Source organism: Phyllostomus hastatus, unplaced genomic scaffold (genome assembly GCF_019186645.2).
Source record: "Phyllostomus hastatus isolate PE091 unplaced genomic scaffold, TTU_PhHast_1.1 phas_scaffold_317, whole genome shotgun sequence".
Taxonomy (NCBI): Eukaryota; Metazoa; Chordata; class Mammalia; order Chiroptera; family Phyllostomidae; genus Phyllostomus; species Phyllostomus hastatus.
Genome location: NW_025334023.1, coordinates 21797569 through 21820354, shown reverse-complemented (window position 1 = coordinate 21820354; position 22786 = coordinate 21797569). Strand labels below are relative to the sequence as shown.

General features: G+C 36.8%; 1 protein-coding gene across 1 annotated transcript in view; it reads right to left on the bottom strand.

Annotated features, from left to right (window-relative positions):
• PGR (progesterone receptor) overlaps window positions 1-22786 on the bottom strand; it is a 100254-nt gene that overhangs the window by 25273 nt on the left and 52195 nt on the right. The window contains exon 4 of the mRNA XM_045818059.1: window positions 6772-7077. Coding sequence (XP_045674015.1) covers window positions 6772-7077 — 306 coding nt within the window. The remainder of the gene's footprint in view (window positions 1-6771; window positions 7078-22786) is intronic.

The window sequence follows — 22786 nt, the reverse complement described above, 5'->3', positions numbered from 1 at the left end:
CCACCTAAATACATAAAGCAAATATAAACAGACATAAAGAAAGAGATTGACACTAATACAATACTAGTAGGGGACTTTAAGAACACACTTAGATCAATAAACAGAGCATTCAGAAAAAAAATCAATAAAGACTGAATCTTTACAAGATACATTAGATCAGGAGAGTCTAATGGATACGTACATTCCACCACAAAACAGCACAATATACATTCTTTTCAAGTGTACATGGAACATTTTCCAGGATAGACATCCTAGACCACAAACAACTCTCAATAAATTTAAAAAGACTGGACTTTTAGTCAAGATGGCAGCATAGGTAAATGCAGCTCACCTCCTCACACAATCACAGCAAAGTTTCAGGTAAACTACAGGACAAATATCACTCAGAACCATCAGAAAATCAAGTTGTATGGAAGTCTGACAACCAAGGAATTAAACAAACCACATTCACACAGAAGGGTGAGAGGGATGGAGGGTTGGAGACGCAGAGATGCAGAATGGGCAGGTCCCGCAACCATGTATGGTGGACATGAAAAAGACAGATATCCCAGGAGCAAGGGATTCCAGCCCCACACCAGACCACACAGTCATGGGTTCCAAGGCCAGGAAGATAAGTCCCCATAATTTCTAGCTGTAAAAGCCAGTGGGAGTTGGGTAGGCAGAAGAAACTGCAGGATTCTCAGGCCTCTCCTCTTAAAGGGCCTCCCACTGTACACGGACTTACTTAGACTCACTCCATCTGGGCTTCAGCACAGGGGAAACAGCCTGAAGGGCACCAGTGGCATACAGGGAGGGACTGAAGTGTCTTGCATCATGGCAAGATCTTGGGGACAACTTCCTCCCAGACAGAACTGCAGAGAGTGGGCATTGTACCTTTTCTGAGCCTTCTGTACGCAGAGCCACAGTGCAGCAGCACCATATCTGAATCTCCATCAAACTGGTTCACACAGTAAGCCCTCCCCTGATGGTTATCTAAGGGTCTACCCCATCCAAATTACAGGCCAACCCAAGCTGGTAACAGTGGCTTTTCCATATGAAGGGCTGGGCCAGGCACACGCTTCAGTTCTTCCTAAATCTGCTCAAAAAGCAAGAGCTGAGCCCAGCCCCCATACCTCTTTCTGAGTGGCCCCAGGCCTGGCACTAGCAGCAGACATCTGCAGATCACTTCATAGCTTATGCTAAGGGGCCCCAGACAGAACACAGGTGGAGGCTGATCTTGGCCTGCATTACCCAGAAATGCCAGATCCTGGGCACCCAGTGAACAGACCAAGTCAGGGAACCATCCAACCGCTTCCACAAGCCACAGAGGAAGGTGGTTGCTGGACAGGGGTCACAGCCAGTTTACCAGTTACCTGAACTAGGTAAATCCTTCTCATTGAGCTGCTGACAGCAATCAAGACTCAACTACAAGAGAAAGGAATACTGAGCTCACATGGAGGGTGTACCTTGAGAACCCAGCTGGGGGCATATGGGAGGCTGTGCAACTGAACTTACATGACACCTACTGCATTAGGCTATGCTACCAAGACACAGAGTCAAAGCAGCTGTACCTAATACATAGAAACTTCTAAGCAGTTCCTCCTAAAGAAACAACACATGGACTTAATCAGACTCACATCCTTTGAGGTTCAGCACTTGGGTAGCAGCCTGAAAGGCAATGCAGGGAGAAACTGAAGTGTGTGTCCAGCATCAAGGTGAGAGCTGGGGGACAGTTTTCTCCCAGAGAGAAAGGGGGCAGAGGTTACTGTTCTTTTTCTGAACCCTCCCCCACATAGGCACAGAGCTGGCAGGCAGGTGGTATGTCTAAGACTCCATCAACCTGGCTAACACTGTTTGCTCTGCCCTGAAGATCCCCTGAGTTTCTGGCACACCCAACTTATGGACCCATCCAAGTGATTAACAGTGGCTTTGCCATATGAATGGCTGGTCTTGGATCTTCACAACTTCCTAAATCCTCCCACACAAGCAACAGGCAGTCTCAGCGAGCCCCCAGCTCCTGTACCTCTTGTTAAGTTGCCCCAGGCCTGGTACTAGCAGCAGCCAGGCTAGGTTCACAGCTTGACTTCATCTGGAAACTTCTAAGTCCAGCAGAACTAGCAGCCATTTGGAGATTGCTTTAGAGTTCATGTAGCATGGCCCCAGGCAGAAAATAAATGGAAGTAGATCTTGGCCTGCACCACCTGGGATACCCTAGAGCCTGTGCACCAAATGGACAGGTACAGAACACATTGGAGCACCACAATCCTGGCTCTTCACAGCTGATCCTCTATGAAGGGCTAATATTGGTGGTCAGTGGTCAAAGCCAGTACTTGCAAGCAACTGGCCTGGGTAAATACCTTCCATTGATATTCCAAAAGCAATGAAGGCTCAACTACAAGAGGAGGGTGTAGTCAGTCCACACGAAGGGCACACCCTGAGTATCCAGTTGGGTGATATGGGGGCTGTGTCACTGGACCCTACAGGACACCTACTACATTAGGCCATGCTACCAAGACAGAAAGTCTTAGAAGTTCTACCTACCACACAGAAATAAATATAGGGATGCTGCCAAATGAGGAGGCAGAGAAACATGGACCAAATTAAATAACATATCAAAACTCCAGGAAAAGAACTAAACAAAATGGAGAGAAGCAATCTATCAGATGCAGAGTTGAAAACACTGTTTATAAGTATGTTCAAGGACCTTAGTGAGGACCTCAAAGGCATAAGAAAGATCCAGAGAGAAATCAAAGGGACACTAATTGAAATAAAGAATGATTTACAGAGAAACAACAGTACAATGGATGAAGGTGAGAATCAGGTCAATGATTTGCAACATAAGGAAGCAAGAAGCAACCAACAGAACAAGAAGAAGAAAAAAGAATCCAGAAAAATAAGGATAGTGTAAGAAGTCCCTCAGATAACTTCAAGTGTTCCATATTTGCATCATAGGGGTGTCAAAAGAAGAGAAAGAGCAAGAAATTGGAAATCTATTTGAAAAAATAATAAAGGAAAAGTTCCCTAATTTGTTGATGAAATAGAGGAAGCACAGAAAGTTCCAAAAAAGATAGGTGCAAAGAGGTCCACTCCAAGAAATATCAAAAATAAAATGGCAAATATTAAAGATAGAGAATCTTAAAAGCAGCAAGAGAAAAGCAGTTAGTTACCTACAGGGGAGCTCCCATAAGTCTGTCAGCTGATTTCTCAAAAGAAACTTTGCAGGCTAGGAGGAATTGGAAAGAAATATTCAAAGTCATGAAAAGCAGAGACCTACAGCCAAGATTGCTCTACCCAACAAAGCTATCATTTATAATTGAAGGGCAGATAAAGAGCTTCCCAGACAAATAAAAAATGAGAGCTCATCATCACCAAACCATTAGTATATGAAATGTTCAAGGGACTCATTTAAGAAAAAGAAGATCAAAACTGTGAACAATAAAATGGCAATAAACACATATCTATCAACAATTGAAACTAAAAACCAAATTAGGTAAACAAGAAGAACAGAGACAGAGTCCTGGATACTGAGAGCATTTTGATGGTTGCAAGATAGGAGGGGAATATGGATGAATGGGTGAAGACGTGAGGGGATTAAGAAGTACAAATATGTAGTTACAGAATAGCCATGGGGATGTAAAGTACAGTATAGGAAATGGAGTAGCCAAAGAATTTATACACATGACCCAGAAACATGAATAAAAGTTTGGGAAGTGCCTGAGAGAGTGGTGGGTGCTGTATGAAGGGGAGAAAAGGGGAAAAAATTGGAACAAATGTAATAGCATAATCAATAACATATAATTAAAATAAACAAAAAGTTATATGCACTCTTGTGTTCAGTGCAGCATTATTTTCAATAGCCAAGATATGGAAACAACTAAGATACTCATAGATATATTAATGGATAAGGAAAACATGGTATATATTGACCATGGAATCTTACTCAGCCATAAAAAAGAGTAAAATATTGCCATTTGTGGCAATATGAATACATAGACCTAAGGGGTATTATGTTAAATGAAATGTCAGACAGAAAATGACAAATACCATATAAAGTCCCTTACATGTGGAATCTGAAAAATAAAATTAATGAACAAACAAAGCAAAACAAAAACAAACTGGTAGATACAGAGAACAAACTGACGGTTACCAGATAGGAGGGTGTGGGGGCAATGCTGAAAATTTTCAGAGAGATTTAAAAGTACAAACTGCCAATTATAGAAATAGTCACAGGATTCTCTGGCTGGTGTGGCTGAGTGGGTTGAATGCCAGCCTACAAATCAAAAGGTCATTTGTTCAATTCTGGGTCAGGGTACAGGCCTGGGTTGTGGACCAGGCCCCCAGTTGGAGGCATGTGAGAAGCAACCTATCAATGTTTCTCTCTCACATCAATATTTCTCTTCCACTATTTCTCCCTCCCTTCCCTTCTCTCTAAAAGTATATTTTTAAAATTTTTACAAAAATTTTAAAAAATTGTCACAGGATATAAAGTACTACATATCAAATATAGTCAATAATACTGTAATAACTATGTGTGGTATGAGATGGGTACTAGATATGTTATAGTGATCAGTTCATGAGGTATTTCAGTGTCTAATCATTGTTTTGTATATCTGAACTAATGTAATATTGTATGTTAACTGCCTTTAAAAAATAAAAAAAAACATGTGAGTGACCAGATAAAGTAAGTTTCTCTTATGTGCAAAACTGATGACCAGATTCCGGGACGTGCTCTATCAAAATGCATTCACACCATGAGCACAGGCTTCTAGCTTCTCTTTCTAATACCATTGCTTAATTGTCAGGTCTTGCACATAGCAGGTACACAATAAACATTTATTGACTGAGTCAAGGGAATAAAACCTGTATTCTGGTTTTAAGTCAACTGAAAGGTTTTGAGTAGCTAATGATACCATATTACTTTACATACATAATTCCATCCAAGTCTATTCACTCTGGTTCATTAACCATTTTTATCTTTCATTCACTTGCATTACTCCCAGAATGCAAGCTATGCAAATATCGTTTAAAAGATTATGTGGCACACAATACTTTGATAATCTGAATGCTTTCATTATTGTTCAGTTAATGGAAACAGTAATGAGGGGCAATGCCATCGATCCTATTTACTTACACATAAATTAATTACATTATACAACATTAAAAAAGGTGCCAGCAAATTAAATGTAAATATTTCCTTTCACTTTTTTTGAGGGTGTGAAAAGGTTAAAAATCTTGACAGATAATAGGCTTTCAACTTGAAAAGTTCACTTAGCTTTTATCCAAAGTGAATAAAAGTTATGTTTTAAACTATAGCTGGTTATTTTCTAACTGTGCTGATAACAGAATCTGTTTAAACAGTAAAGAACCTCCAGAGAACCTCAAAGAACAGTAAAGAACAAATATCAACAAAAGGAATATTAGCAAAAATCAAAGAAATTTCTTTTCTAAATAACAGAAAAACTGCAAAACGTTAATATACATTTAAACACCCACTTTTAAAAGAAAAATTTAATTCTATTGTAACATTTTTATTTAACAAAGATCTATCAAACTTGATAAATACTGTAAGTTTTAAACATCCAGACTTTCCTAATAGAAAATAAATATTATACCCAAGGCCTTTCAGCAACACTAATGCTAATAAGAACCTGGCATTTTGATTTTTCTATAAAATTATCTCCATTAGAAGAGTGAATTTTATTAACTTTCTCAACATGTATTTTCTAAATAATATTCAACAACCAGCCATCTTTTTTTCTTTGTTTCATGTAACCTTGAATTTTCAATAATAATTCATTTATTGTGCTTCAATCTTTTCAGGTAGAATAATAACTGAGAACTATATTAAGGGGAAATTGGGAAGAAATTATATTTTTAAAAGGCTATTGAATTTAAATAGAGACTAAAATGGCACAATGTTTAATTCTTGATCAGATATTAGAAAAAAATAAATTAGTCTAAAGGAGTATAAAAATATTATTGATGTAAAGAGAATATAATTTTAAAAAGTTATATTTCTAATTATGGGATTAATACATCTACAAGTAATTACTGCTCACATATTCTTCTGGCTCTGTTGTCTAAGGTTTAATCAAATGAGAACTGTATCCTTGTAATTTTTTCAGCCTCTTAGCTTCTATAAAGTGGTGCTCAGGGAGTAAAAATAGCTTATGTGACTGAAATCCTTTCGTGATGATATGATTTGAATCCTAAATGGCACCTCCTTTGCTTGGGTATAAATTAGGGAAAATAATGACTGAAGGTTCATTTTTCTCTGTCAAAATTATTTATTTATGTTGAGGAATTTTGTTTCTCAATTGCCTGTAGATACCCTACTTTCTATACTCTGAGTACTATTTTGATTTGTATGATAGATCCACTCAGTTTTATTTTCGACCCATTTAGCTTGGTCAAATTAGGGTTTAGAATGAACAAGACATTTCTAAGTAGATGGTCCATTTTTCTTTCTCTGAACTACTATATAATGTCTGTCGTTGAACACATAAAGTTGTGCTCTTTTTAACTATCTGATGGATGTAACTCTTGACTCATTAATAAGACTCAGAGTGTTATTGACATCTGTTTTATCTCCATAGCATGTAGTAAGGTCCTAGACAAATAGCAGATAATCTAGGATCCTAGATAAATACTTTGAACTGCTGAAACACATACTGTAGTTATGTGTTTCACATTGTAGTTAATTTACTGCACAGACTTTCAATTAATAATTGACTAGTACAACAGACATAGTAAACATTTTATTATATGCTACAACTTACAAAGGATTCTTACCTGGCAGTGCTTTGGACCACTTGACGACGGAAAGAAGTTGTCTCTCGCCTAGTTGATTAAGACTAGTCAGCAAAGAACTGGAGGTGTCCGGTTTGCTGTTGTCATGTCCTGCATAGATTGTAGCTGGTTCAATGCTCATTAGCAGTTTGATCAGTGAGGGGATCAACTGTAACTCTTGAGTTGGTGAAAAAGTAATTCTCTGGCTTAGGGCTTGGTTTTCATTAGGAATGCCCACCTGCTGTGGGTGAGCCACAGCATCTAGAGCTCTCATAACTCGGACTTTATTGAACTTTTTAAACTTTCGACCTGCAGAGAAGAAAAAAAGTTAATGTAAATACGTATCAACTGAATCTTCCAGTGGGTATTGTTTTAAGTCTTGGAATCATAACATTATAGGTTTTAGAATTATCTAATAAAATAAAATTGAATAGGTAAACTGTTAGGTCTTAGGCTGAGAGAGATTAAAGAATTAATTACACCAGCATTAATTCAGTTAGTGTGGTGTAGATAATTACAACAGTATCCAGTAGGGAGTTATAGGTTTGTGGTAACACATATGAAAACACAAATGCTTTTAGCAGAAACTAAGCTCAGTATTGGTCAATATTCTGACGGACTGCTTCCCAAAACCTAATACTACAGACTACATTAATTTAAACTGTCTTTAGTAGATGCTGAATCTTCCTTTGGGTTTTATTCCTTTAAGAATCTGTTAAAAGATATGTATATACATATGCAAACCCCACAACATCTTGAACACAATCTTAAGAGGGTTTGTAGATTCCGTGAAATGCCTGGAAATCAAAATATATGAACTATTGTGAGGTCTAAGAATGCAAAATTAAGAATCTCTTTTCCAAATTAAGGGAAGAGATAGTTGACACCCTGCACTGATCAGACCACATTTGTATTTCTGGATAATTTCTAGAATTTCTACTTAAATGAATTGTGATGCGTTATAAGGAAAAAAATGTCTGCTGGTGAGGTACATAGAAAATCTGTGTCCTGGAGAGTGGTTGAAGGACAGCAGGATGTTCAGCTGGGCTGATGCAAGTTCACAGGTGCCTTGGGGTGAATTAGAGAAAATCCTAGACACGGAGGACAGGCTGGATTTCAGCCCCCACCCACTCCATGCCAGGCATAGGCTGCATAACTGGATGAAGCAGCGGTGCTTGTTACCCAGGGAAAAACGGGGTAAGGGAGGCATGATAAGTGTTTGCAGTTACCTAAACAGAAGTTGTGTTCTGGTGGTTCTCATGCAGATCTGGCTCATAGACATATTTTGTTTGGCTCACACAATGCTTTCCAAAGTTATGAAAACATTTCTGAATTAGTTAGAAGACAGTAATCTGGTAGTTCTGAGTTGCAGCTCCTGCTTTTGAATGGCACATGGGCACTCCAATATGCCCCAGTTCTTACTACAGACTGGTAGTCGGCTACTGGTCGGCTTTCTTCAGTCTTGCTGCTCTACCCAATTATGTTACCTGCCTAATCTCTCCTAGCATCTGCCTTTGCTCAGTTTTCTCCATAAAGAAAAGGATAACACTTGCTATAAATTTCCCAAGGACTTGAGCTAGAACCTGTAGGTGACAAGGAAACAAATGCCAGGATTCCCATACAAAGAAGACTCAGAAGTGTTTACAGAGATCAGCTGGGCTTCCTGGGGAAGGAATGAGTCACCAGAGGGAAGGGAAGTAATGTGGGGAGTATGGGAATTTTAAAAGAAATAAAGCTGCTAGATCAGGGCAAATAAAAAAGGTTAAATGACTATTTTTACTTTGTCCAGATTCTCTACTATAAAAGATTAATTACATCTAATAAATTTCTAGACAAAATTGGAAAGTTAAACAATTAAAGTAACATTTAAGGAGTATCTACTATATGCCAGGAATTTTGTATTTGTATCATTTAGCCTCACAACAGTGTTCAAGTGTAGGTATTATTAACTCTATTTGTAGACCAAGGAAAGGAAGAGTAGAGAAGATGGCATGCCTGGTGTTACATTACAGTGCTCGGAGGTTCAGAAGTTCAGGAAGGGACTGCTCATTCATTTGGTGGGATTCTGGAAAAGAGGTATAGGCAAGAGATTGTGGGAAAGAGCACAAAGGTCGAGCTCAATGGTTTTTAAAGTTCCTTGTACTCCCAAAATACTAGTTAACAAAAAAATACAATATACACTTACGCCTTCCCTTTCTTTCCAATAATAACCCTAAAATGATATTCCTTCCAATTTACTTTAACCTCCTTTCTCTTTTTCATGCACTTTCAGTCCTGGTTTTATCAGGATTTGACTACAATATGAAATCCTGGAATCTCTTTGAAAACTAGAGCAAGTGTTTTACACTTTCATCAGACTTTAGAGTCAATCCCAGAATAAATTTCAAAACAATTTCCTAATGTGCTGACTACATAAAGTGCAGTCTGAATTAATACAGCAATTATTCACATTTCTCCTTGTGATCCAGTGTTTTCATGAGTTCCAGTGAAAAAAGGAGATTACATTTAAATAAAAGCAAAGCTGAAAGATGAACTAATATTGAACTAGGCCATTTATATATCTATCTTATCTAATTTAAGTTGCAGTTCAACCCTTTGAAATATGTGTTACTATTTCCATTTTAAAGTTGAGAAATAGGTCTATAGAGGCTAATTGACCACATTTATAAAGCTAATAAATCCCAAAGCAGAGATGGTAATCAAGAGTAATCTTCCACTATTTTTTCTTTCACCCATACAACATTTATTTAGTGGTTTTGTGTGCCAGGCACAGTTTTAGATTCTGAAACTACAGCAGTGAACAATAAGACAAGGTACCTGCTTTGATGGAGCTTATGTTCTGGGAGGAAGATGAAGAGGATCCATAGAAAAAAGTAATACCACACAATGGTAGGTAGGCACTATGAGTAAAATGTGTGTATGTGACAGTGATTTGAAGGAATGGGGCAAAATGAAATAGTACCATCAGGGAAAAACTATGGCCTTCCCAGTAGAGCACACTGCTGCCCCTCCAAATAGCCTTGGTTTCTCCAAATCTGTAGGTTATTGATTCTTTTGTATCTAATCAAGCAATGTAGGTCAAAGGAAAACTTCATATACCAGGAGAATAATGTTAAAAATGAAAAAACATATTACAAAGAAATATTTTCCTAAAAAGCTAAAACTGTTACAATTTTGACACCTGTACACTATACCCCACCCTCTACAATGAATATAGGTTTGGTCTTCCAAAATTACATCTTAAGAGACATAATGGGTCTTTGGGTTGGCCATGCACGGGTATGAATCCTGTCATTTAAAACATTTATAGCCTTGGATGGATAACTTTACTTGCCCAGGTATTGGTTTACTCATATTTTAAAGAGGGCATCTACTTTTCAGTACCACCATTAGCTTAGATATGGTAATATGTAAAGTACTGGTACAGTGCTTGGCATATAGGAGATATTAACTAATGTTGGTTCTCATTTTTGAAACTTGATTGGAAAGAAGTGAGAGAGGAAGGGAAAATATAACTCTTTAGTATGAATTTTATGGTATTAACAAGTGTTCTTAATCGTCTATTCTCCCCTTACCATCAAAACCCAAGCAACAAACAACAAAGACTTCTGTAGTCATGTATGCTTAGGCAATGCTGGATTAGAAAAGTTACAGCAATATCCATACCTTACTTAGAATATCACAGAAACTTCAATACATTGTATGTTTTATGAATCTCTAATAGAATAATATTAACATGTAGTTTTCCCCAAATATATCTGGGATCTTTACTTAAAAAACTATTAATATCTCCTGGAATTAACAGTTCAGAAAATACTACTTTAGAATATTTTTCTCCATGTGGTTTGCATTTGAAATCATCCCTATGGTTTAGATCTCACAAGTTCCATTTGACAGGGGCTTAAGACTTGGGAAAATTTAGCTTAAGGTAAATAGTCATAAATCTAGCAAGTAATGTGTATGTTAAGTTTTTGTTTCAGTAACTACAGATAAGGCCCATCCTGGCACCTGAGAATAAGCAGTTGACCTCCTGGGGCATTGGCTGGAGATTACCTTGTCTGGAGACATCTGTACCAGGAAGAAGCAAGCAACTATCCTTCCCCCTTGGAGGCAACTGTTGAATTTCAAAGGCTTTCGCTGACACCTTGTTTGCCCTCCCCCAACACCCTTATAAAAGATCTGGCTGGGAAAGAAAGAGTAAGATGGTTTGTTAGGATATGAACCCCCCGTCTTCTCAGATCGCTGGCCATCTGAATAAAGCGCCTATAAAAGATTCAATAACTGTCATTGCTTATTGGATTTAGTAGTGACAGGCAGCCCGAATGCTGGTATCTTTTCCGGTTACACATTGTCAAGCATCTAGTCACTATTTTCCTCTTAGCAAGTTAAATAAAAACACCTAGCTATTATTAGAAATAGAGTTAGCCTCAGGTCCACTTGACATTATATAAAATATAAACTGTGAAGACATATGTACATCTGTGCTAATCTTATTTTGAATTGTCTTTTTTATCATAGAGTGAAATATAAAAAAGATTGTTTTTCTTTATTTCTGCCACAGCCAAATATTAAGTTAAGGTCTAGGGCCCAAAATTGGTAGAATTCAAATACACAAATTTTGCAGCCACAAACACAAACCAGATCCCCAAGGGAAGATAATAAATATTGAGAAAATAAAAAGGTTAAAGACAGTTTCCCTGTCCTTGACTATGATCTTCAATAAAGGTAGCAGCTCCTTCTCAGCTTTGTATCTTTTTCATTGTCAACGATGCCTCAATATGTTTCTGCTGAATGAATGGAAGAACACATTATTATGTCTTCTCAAACCCCAGTCAGAGCAGCTTCCCTGTTATGGGGACACACTAGGTTAATTGCCCCATGAGGATGGGGATAGGTCTGTCTTATTTAGCAATGTAGATCTGAAGCTTTATAAACTACCATGCAGTGGACTCCCAATAAATATCTTCAGGGTTAGTAAAGTTACTGTTTTGGCTTAGCACAGAGCTTGAAATAAGAATATCACAGTAAGAATACCAAAAAGAAAATGTGAACAAAAATATGCCTTATTAAATGGATCTGCTGGATTTTAATAAATACAATGGGGGACCAAAAAACCCCTGGGATTTATTTATAAAAAAATATGTATTTATTTTTGTACACTTAAATTTCAGTCACCTTCAAAGTACTCTCCATTTGATGTAATACACCTATCAAGACTTTTTTCCACTGTTCAGAACAGTTTTTGAACTTGTCGATTTTGATGCCTTTTAGTGCTTCTGTCATTTTTTCTTTCACCTCTCCCACATCAGCCAAATGTTTCCCTTTGAGGACTTTTTTCATATGGGGAAACAAAACAAATCAAACAAACAAAATGTTTGGGGCAAGATGGGGTAAGTAGGGAGGGTGGGGCAGGGTGGTCAAGCCCTTTTTGGTCAAAAACTGCTGAACACTCAGCACAGTGTGGTCAGGTGTGCTCATAAACCACCTATCATGAAATGGGCAACTGTATTGAGTCTTCAAAAAAAAAATTCACTGAAGCCAAAAGTAGCCCTTCACAACAATGCCAGATGGTACAATGATAAATATGGGCTCTTAGAACACTCACCTAGCAGGGGAAGCCTGTACTACAAGAGGCTTGCCCTCCAGAAGATAATTCCAGTTTTGTTTTGGGGGGTCCTCCCTCATAAAGTATATATTTTTTCAAAGAAATGATTCTCAACCTTCATATATGAGCCACTATTAAATGATAAACAAATCTATAGAACTTCCTATAATAGTACTTTTAGCATTTGTCAATTCAAAAAATAATGACAAAAAGTACTCAGAATTCACTAACAATTTAGAATGATTTTGGATTAATTACAATATTATTTATGTACTTCTGAAAGATAATAGCACCTGGTGTTTTGGGTGACCAAAGTAGAGACTAGGTTTGTGGGTGTAGTAAGCATCTTCACCTCACTGCTCCCCCAAACCCTGCAGGGTTTAAATCTTCAGGACATGGTGTGCCTGGAAGTTATCATTGTTTTGCTGAAAGAGGTAAGACAGGCTCAGATACTAGGGAGTGGACATGGGGTATAAGAAAGCAGACTGAGGGAATGACTTAATAGTTGTCTCTCTCTCAACTTGTGGATCATCTTGAGGGATGGAATCAGAAGCAAAGGAATTGCCTTTTTTTTTTTGGAGGCTTAGGTAAATAGAAGACACCTCTGGAGACATTTTTGTAGTTAATATATACAATGGGCACCCCTATACTCTGCCTTGTCTCCTGTTACAATGCACAAACTGTCTGTGCTGCTATCATTTCCACACTAGAACTTACACCTTCTCACCTACCCAAGGACTTTTCTCTAAATTCATGTGCCTTCTCATCTGCATCCTTTAATAGTCCATCTTATGTGTACTCCACTCCAAGGAGAAACAACTCTCTCCATCTCCTCTCCTCCCATTCACCCTTGAACCAACTCCATTCAGGTTGTTCTCCCTACTCCAACAAAATTGTTCTCAGCAAAGTCACCAATGGTTTCCATCTCTCAGAAAACAATGATCAATTCTCAGAGCTCATCTTAATCAACCCATCAAGGGTACTTGACACAGTTGGTCCCTTCCTTCTTCTTTTAACACTCTGCTCACTTGGGTTCCACATACTGCCTCTTATGATCACTCTTGCAGTCTGACTGGCTCGCTCTTTTTCATCTTCTTGATTTCTAAGTCTTGGAGAGCCCAGAGCTCAATCCTCAGACTTCTCTTTATAACTACACTCTCTTTCTAGGTGTCTGCATCTAGTGTCACACCTTTAATATGACCTAGGTATAGATAATAAATAAATTTGGAACTTCTGCCTCAACCTTTTCTGGGAACTCTGGACTCAACTATCCAACTGTCTACTTGGTTTCTCCACTTGTATGTTTAATAAATGCTGCAAACTTAATACTGTTTAGAGCAGAAATTTGTTGCACTGGCCTCAAAACTACAGATTCCCATTTTGCAACTTCATTTACACACCTGCTCTGGCCAGAAACTCAAGGGGCATCCTTGATATCTCATTTATTCTCTTACCTCATTTTCAATTCATGAGCAAATCCTGGTGGATAACCATGAACATGTAACCAAATCCAATCCCTTTCCCCCACTGTCACTGCTTCCCTCACAAGTTCAGCTACCATCATCACAGTTGGACTATTCCAACATGTGTGGTATGGTTTTTCAGCCTTCATCCTTATACATCTACGGTCTATTCTCTACCCCGCTGAGTAACCTTTAACAACTTAGATCAGATTATGTCATTCTTTGTTCAGCACTCTCAGTGTCTTTTCATTATAGTTAGAATGAAATCCAAATTCTTTATCAGGTTGTACAAGACCCAACATAATGTTGTACAGACAGAGACTACACAGAATATACTATACTCTCTCTTACATTCTTCTTGCTCTGTCCATATTGGCTCACATGTTCTTAGAACTTGTTGAGTGTGTTCCTACCTCAGGGTCTTTGCACTGTTTCTCTGCCTAAAATGAACTTTCCTAAATATTTGCATGGCTTGCTCCCTCATTTCATTTAGATTTATGTTTAAATATCACTTTATAAGATAGGCTGTTCTTCCCCATTCTATAATTTGGTATTTACAACACACATATCCAGACTATACAAAGTATTCCTAAAAATCAGACACAAACAGCATACAAACATATTTCACAGAGGAAAAAAATATAAATAGGGAACAAAAACCAAAAATATGATCTTATTAGTAACAGAGAAATATAAACTAAGAACACCATGAAATGCTGTCTACCCCAAAAGATAAGGACATATAATATAGCAACTTTCATACAGAACTGTTGTGGAGTGTACTCTTTGTTTGTTTGTTTTTTAAATGTATTTTATTGATTAAGCTATTACAGTAGTCCCAACCCCCTGCCACTTATTTCCCTCTGATCTAGTCGCGTTCCCACCAGCATTTCCCCCAGCATTGTTTCACGTCCATGGGTCGTACATAGAAGTTCTTTGGTTTGTACATGTCCTATACCATTCTTACGCCCCCCCATCTATTTTGTACCTACCATTTATGCTTCTTATTCCCTGTAACTTTTCTCCCATTCTCCTCCTTCCACCTCCCCACTGATAACCATCCATGTGATCTCTATTTCTGTGATTCTGTTCCTGCTCTAGTTGTTTGCTTAGTTTATTTATTCATTTATTTATTTATTTATTTATTTATTTATTTATTTTTAGGTTCGGTTGTTGATAGTCGCAAGTTTGTTGTCATTTTACTGTTCATATTTTTTATCATCTTCCTTTTCTTAGATAAGCCCCTTTAACATTTCATACAATAATGGCTTAGTGATGAACTCCTTTAACTTGACCTTACCTGGGAAGCACATTATCTGCCCTTCCATTCTAAATGATAGCTTTGCTGGATAGAGTAATCTTGGAGGTAGGTCCTTACCTTTCATGACTTGGAATACTTCTTACCAGCCCCTTTTTGCCTGCAAGGTTTCTTTTGAGAAATCAGCTGATAGTCTTATGGTAACTCTTTTGTAGGTAACTGTCTCCTTTTCTCTTGCAGCTTTTAAGATTCTCTCCTTAATCTCTCTTTAATCTTGGGTAGTGTAACTACGATGTGCCTTGGTGTGTGCTTCCTTGGGTCCAACTTCTTTGGGACTCTCTGACCTTCCTGGACTTCCTGGAAGTCTATTTCATGTGCCAGATTGGAGAAGTTCTCCTTCATTATATGTTCAAATAAGTTTTTAATTTCTTGCTCTTGTTTGTCTCCTTCTGGCACACTTATGATTCAGATGTTGGAAAGTTTAAAGTTGTCCCAGAGGTTCCTGAGCCTCTCGTCATTTTTTAAAATTCTTGTTTCTTCATCATGTTCTGGTTGAATTTTTCTTTCTTCCTTATGTTCCAAACCATTGATTTGAGTCCCAGTTTCTTTCCTGTCACTGTTGGTTTCCTGTATATTTTTCTTTATTGCATTTTGTATAGCCTTCACTTTTTCCGCTTTTTTTGCGACCATACTCAACCATTTTTGTGAGCATCCTGGTTACCAGTGTTTTGAACTGTGCATCTGATAGGATGGTTCTCTCTTCATTGCTTAGTTGCATTTTTTCTGGAGCTTTCATTTGGGCCACTTTTTTTGTCTCAGTGCACCTGTTAAATTATAAGGGGTGAAGCCTTGTGTATTTGCCAGAGCAGGGTAACCCAGATCACTGTGTTGTGGTGCTGTATGTGGGGGAGGGGTCTGAAAGGGAACAGTGCTGCTTGCTCAGCTCTTGGCTGGCTTTCAGTCACTCCCAATACCCACAAGCAAATTGGGCCCTTCTGCACTAATTCCTGGGTGGCTGGGTATGTGTACCTTCTAGGGCCTTACAGGTCTCTCCAATGAGCTCTACCATGGGGCTGGGAGTTTCTTCTGCTGACTCAACACCCACAGGTGTTTTCAGTCAGAGGTCTTGAGGCTTTATTTCCCCGTGCTGGAATCCTGGGTTGTTTGGTCTGTCTCCCTCCCCAGTTGTTCCTCCCTGTTTATCTGCATGAAAATATGGGACTACTCACTCTACCAGCCACTGCCTCACCTGGTCTTCCAGGCACTGCCTTGCAGCATGTCCTCTGCACCCTGGCTGCCTGTGTCCACCCCTCCTACCCATCTGTGTGAATGTTTCTTCTTTAACTCCTTGGTTGTCAGACTTCCATGCAGTTCAGTTTTCTGGCACTTCTGGTTGTTTTTTTGTTTTTAAATTTGTTGTTGTCCTTCTTTTGGTTGTCCATCTACTTATGACTCCATCTGGCCAGAAGTACCAAGATCCTGGAGTGTAATCTATTGGATACAAATACTTTGAGAACCATTTGGCATTATATAGTAAATTCAAGATAAAAATATGTTACAGTCAGCAATTCTACATCCAGGTGTATATCACACCTATAAAAATATTCTCACACAAGAGCACCAGGAGACATGTACAAGAATGTACACAACTATGTACAGCTGTAATAGCTCTCAAAGTGGAAATAAGTGTCCATTAACATGAGGATGAACGAATGATAGATATTCTTAGGATGGATTAATATAGAGCAATAAAACTTAATAAAACAGGAAAATATACATCTGAATATACAATGTTTGGTAAATAAGATCAAACTGCAGAAATAGTATCATATGATACTATTTCTAAAAACTAAAAAAAATCTAACTTCAAAACTAAAGAACAAAAGTGAACTAGGAAAAAAAAGAAAATCTAAACAGTCTGATAACTACTAACAAAATGAAACCACTAATCAAAACACTCTCAACAAACAAAAGTCCTAGACAAAACAACTTCATATGTGAATTTTACCAAACATTCAAAGTAGAATGAATAACTATCTTTCTCGAACTATTCCAAAAAAATTGAAGAGGTTGGAAGGCTCCCAAACTCAGTTTTACAAGACCAGATTACCCTGATACCAAAACCAGACAAGGACACTACAATTTAAAAAAAAAAGATAATTATAGGCCAATATCAATGATAAACATAGACTCAAAAATCCATGGCAAAATATTAACAAAGTGAATTTGTCAATACATTAAAAAGATCATATAACCTGGTCAAGTGCAATTTATCCTGGGATGCTGTATTTGTTCAATATCCACAAATCAATTAAAGTGATACACCAAATGAACAAAATGGAGGATAAGAATCCCATTATCATAACAATAGATACAGAAAAAGCATCTAACAAAAATTCAACATCATTCATGATAAAAAATTTTGGCAAAGCAGGGAGGGAGAAAACCTACCCTAACACAGTGAAGGCCAATATGACAAAACCACAGCTAATATCATACTCAGTGGTGAAAGAGGTAAGCTTTTTCTTTAAGGTCAGGAACAAGACAGCGATGTATACTTTCACCAGCTTTATTCAACACAGTATTGGGAGTCCTATCCACCCACAGCAATCAGTCAAGAAATAAAAGGCATCTAAATTGGGAAGGAAGAAGTAAAACTGGCATATGCAGATGCATGATATTATGTCTAGAGAACCTCAAAGATTGCACCAAAAACTATTAGAACTAATACATTTAAAGTTGCTTCAAAAAATAAAATAAAATACCTAGGAATAAGTTTAACCAAAGAGGTAAAAGACCTGTACTTGGCAGAATAAGACATTGAAGAAAGAAATCAAAGAAGATACAAATAAATGGAATCATAAACCATGCTCATGGGTAGAAAGAACTAACATCATTAAAATGTACTCCCCACAGCAATCTATAAATTTAATTCAATCCCTATCAAAATACCAATGGCTTTTTTGCAGAACTAGAACAAATAATCCTAAAATTTATATGGAACCACAAAGACCATGAATAGCCAAAGTAATCTTGACAAAAAAAGAACAAAGTTGGAGGTATTATGCTACCTGATATCAAACTGAACTACAATGCTATAATAATCAAAACACCATGGTACTGGCATAACAGCAAGAACATAGATCAATGGAACAGAACAGAGAGCCCTGAAATAAACCCACACTTTTATGGTCAATTAATCTATGATAAAAGAAGCAAGAATATAAAATGGGATAATGATAGTCTCTTCAACAATTTGTATTGGGAAGATTGGACAGATACATTAAAAAAAGTGAAATTAGACCACTTTCTTATACTATATACAAAAATAAACTCAAAATGGATTAAAGACTTGAATGTAAGACCTGAAACCATAAAACAGAAGAAAATTTAGGCAATAAACTTTTTGACATCAGTCTTAACAGTATTTCTTTGGCTGTCTCTCCTTGGGCAAAGGAAATAAACAAATGAGTCTATATGAAACTAAAAAGTTTTTACACAGTGAAGGAAACCATCAGCAAAGTGAAAAGACAACTTACTGAATGGGAGAAGATATTTTCAGATGATAAATCCAGTAAGAGGTTAATATCCAAAATAAATAAGGGACTCTTACAACCTGACAGCAAAAACATCAAACAACCCAATTTAAAAAACTGGGCAGAGGACCTGAATAGACATTTTCCAAGGAGGAGATACAGATGACCAACAGACATATGAAGAGATACTCAATATCACTAGTCATCAGAAAAATGCAAAGTAAAACCACAATGAGATATCATATCACACCTGTCAGAGTGGCCATCATCAATAAATCAACAAACAAGTGAGGGCAAGAATGTGGAGACAAGGGAACTTTAGTGCACTGTTGGTGGAAATGCAGACAGGTGCGGCCACTATGAAATAGTATGGAATTAACTAAAAAAATTAAAATGAAACTGCATATGATGTTGCAGTTCCACATATGGATATTTAGCAGGAGAAATCCAATAACAAATTTGAAAAGATATATGCACCCCTATGCTCATTGAAGCACTATTTACAATAGCCAGGATGTGGAAACAACCTAAGTGTCCATTGATAGATGAATAAAGAAAAGGTGCTACAATATACAATAGAATATTACTCAGCCATAAAAAAATAATGAAATCTTGCCATTTGGGAAAACATGGATGGACCTAGATGGTATTATGCTAAGCAAAAGAAGCCAGACAGAGAAGGACAAATACCATATGATTTAACATATGTGTGGAATCTAACAAATAAAGTAAAAGAACAAGAAGCTAAATGCAAAAAAAGTTTATAGTATTATATCATTTTGTTGCAGGCTTCAAGCCTTCAGAACCATAAGATAATAAATTTATGTTGTTTAAGATGCTCAATTTGTGGTAACTTGTTACAGCATCAATGGGAAACTAATGCAAATGCTTTTTGTTAAAATCCAGGAGCCATTACTTTAAAAATAATTGAATGAAGAAAGAAAGACATACAGACCACTTACCTAAACCTAACAACAAATGTTATATTAAAAATGAATACTTTATTTTCAGATTTGCTTGCATATCTAGAGAACTCAAAGGATTAGTAAAAATCTATCATTGAGATAATTTAGTTATATATGACCAAAGAAAGATGAGTTTATCAAAAACACTAGCTATGTCACTTCTAATAATTACCATTTGCAAAATGACAAATAATATTCTACACAACAGAGATGAAAGTTATAAAATAATCAATAAAAAATTTAAGGAAAGTAGAGGAGCTATATTTAAACTATAAAATTCCATCAAAGGATACAAAATAAAAATGTGAATTAATAAAAAGAAATGTTCCTGAATTTGAAATCTTAATGTATCAACCCTGCTCAAATTAACATGTAAATTTTATGTTTCACTCAGAATACAATATTTTAAAATAATTTTTAATTATTCAATTACTGTTGAAGTACAATATTAAGTATTAGTTTTTTTGAGGAAATTCCATACTGTTTTCCACAGTGGCTGTACCAGTCAGCATTCTCACCAACAATGCACAAGGGTTCCCTTCTCTCCACAGCCTCACCTGTATTTGTTTGTTGATTTGTTTATTATGGCCATTTTGACCTGTGTGAGGTGCTATCTCACTGTGGTTTTAGTTTGCATCTCTCTGATAACTAGTGATGTTCATCATTTCTTCATGTGTCTATGGGCTCTCTGTATGTCTTCCTTGGAGAAGCATCTGTTCAGGTCTTTTGCACATTTTTAAAAAAATATATGTTATTGATTATACTATTTTAGTTGGATTGTTTGTCTTCTTAGTGTGGAGTCATGTGAGTTCTTTATATATTTTGAAGATCAAATCCTTGTCCAAGGTATCATTGGCAATTATGTTTTCCCATATGGTTAGTTCCCTTTTCATTTTGTTGTTTTTTTTAGCTGAGCAAAGCTTTTTAATTTGATGTAGTCCCATTTGTTTATTCTTTCCTTTATGTCCCTTGCCCTAGGGGACATATCAGTGAGAATATTGCTGCATGGGACATCTAAAATTTTCCTGCCTATGTTCTCCTCTAGGACTTTTATGGTGTCACAACTTATACTCACATCTTTTATCCATCTTGAGTTTATTTTGGTGTATGGTATAAACTGGTGATCAAGTTTCATTTTTTTGGACATACTTGCTCAGATCTCCCAATGCCATTTGTTGAAGAAGCTATTTTTACCCCATTTTATGCTTCTGCCCTCTTTGTCAAATATTAATTGACCATAAAGATACAGGTTTATTTCTGTGCTCTCTATTCTGTTCCATTGGTTTATGTGTCTGTTCTTATGCCAGTATCAGACTGTTTAGACTACAGTGGCCTTGTAATGTAGTTTGATATCCGGTATTATGATCCCTTCTACATTGTTCTTTCTCAAAATTGCTGAGGCTATTCAGGGTTGTTTATGGTTTCATATAAATTTTTGAAATATTTGTTCCATGTCTGCAAAATATCATTGATATTTTGATAGGAACTGCACTCAATCCATAGATTGCTTTGGATAGTATGGACATTTTAATGATGTTAATTCTTCCAATCTATGAAAGCAGTATATGCTTCCATTTATTTGTGTCTTTTGATCCAGTGACTCCACTGCTTAGATTATACCATAAGAATACTGAAACACCAATCCAAAAGAACCTACACACCCAATGTTCATAGCAGTGTCATTTACAATAACCAAGTGCTAGAAACAGCCTAAGTGCCCATCTGTAAATGAGTGGATTAAAGAAAAAACAAACTATGGTATATTTACACAACGTAATACTATGCAGCAGAAAGAAAGAAGGAGCACCTATCTTTCATGACAGCATGAATGGAACTGGAGAGTATTATGCTAAGTGAAATAAGCCAGGTGGTGAAAGACTAATACCATATAAGTGAAACCTAATCAACAAAACAAACAAATAAGCAAAATATAACTGGAGGTGTGGTAATGAAAAACAAAATGACAGTGATCAGAGGAAAGGGGAGAAGAGGAATCACAGGGGAAAGAAGAAGGTGGGGCAAGGCAAGAAACTTGTATAAGGACGCATGGGCATGGACAACAGGGTGGCAATTGACTGTGGGAGCAGTGAGGGATGGGTGGGGCAGGAGAGAGCAAAAGGAAAAAATGTGGGACAATTGTAATTGAACAATAATAAAATTTAATTAAAATACATTATTATTAATTTCAGGTGTATACCCCTGTGATTAAATCACTTACTAAGTGATCATGCTGATAAATCTCACACCATCTGGTACCATACATAGTTATTAGAATATTATTGACTATATTCCCTGTACTGCACTTTACATCCCCATGACTATTCCGTAACAATGAATTTGTACTTCCTAATGCCTTCATCTTTTTCAGCCATCCCCCCAAACCACCCCCATCTGGCATCCATCAAAATATTCTCTCTATCTGTGAGTCTATTTCTGTTCTGCTTGTTTTTTTTAATTCAGTTGTTGATAAATATGTATTTGTTTCCATTTTATTGTTCATATTTTTATCTTTTTTTCTTCTTATTCTTAAAGAGGACCCTTTAACATTTCCTGTAATACTGATTTGGTGGTATGAACTCCTTTAGCTTTATCTTCTCTAGGAAGCTCTTCATCTGTTCTTTGATTTTAAATAATATCTTTGCTAGGTAGAATAATCTTGTTTATACATCCTTGTTTTTCATGACCCTTAATATTTCTTGCCACTCCCTTCTGTCCTCAAAGTTTTTGTTGAGAAATCAGATGACACTCTTACAGGAGCTTCCTTGTACGTAATCAACTCCTCTTCTCTTGCAGTTTTAAGATTCTTTCTTTGTTTCTAATCTTTGGCATTTTAATTATGTATCTGGGAGTGGGACTCTTTGAATTCATCTTGTTTGGGATTCCCTGTGCTTCCTGGACTTGTATGTTTATTTCCTTCACCAGGTTAGGAAAGTTTTATGTCATTATTTTTTTAAAAAATAGGTTTTCAATTTCTTACTCTCCCTATTTTCCTTCCAGCATCCCCATGATAAGAAGGTTGGTATAGTTGAAGCTGTCACAAAGGCTCCTTATACTATTTTGGGGGATTCTTTTTCTTTTTTTGCTGTTCTGCAGAATCCAGTATTTTTAAAACTTGAAATGATGCTTTTGCAGTTCATTGAGAAGAATAAATGTGTGTGAGAATAGCTAAAATGATTGTTAAAAGAGTAACT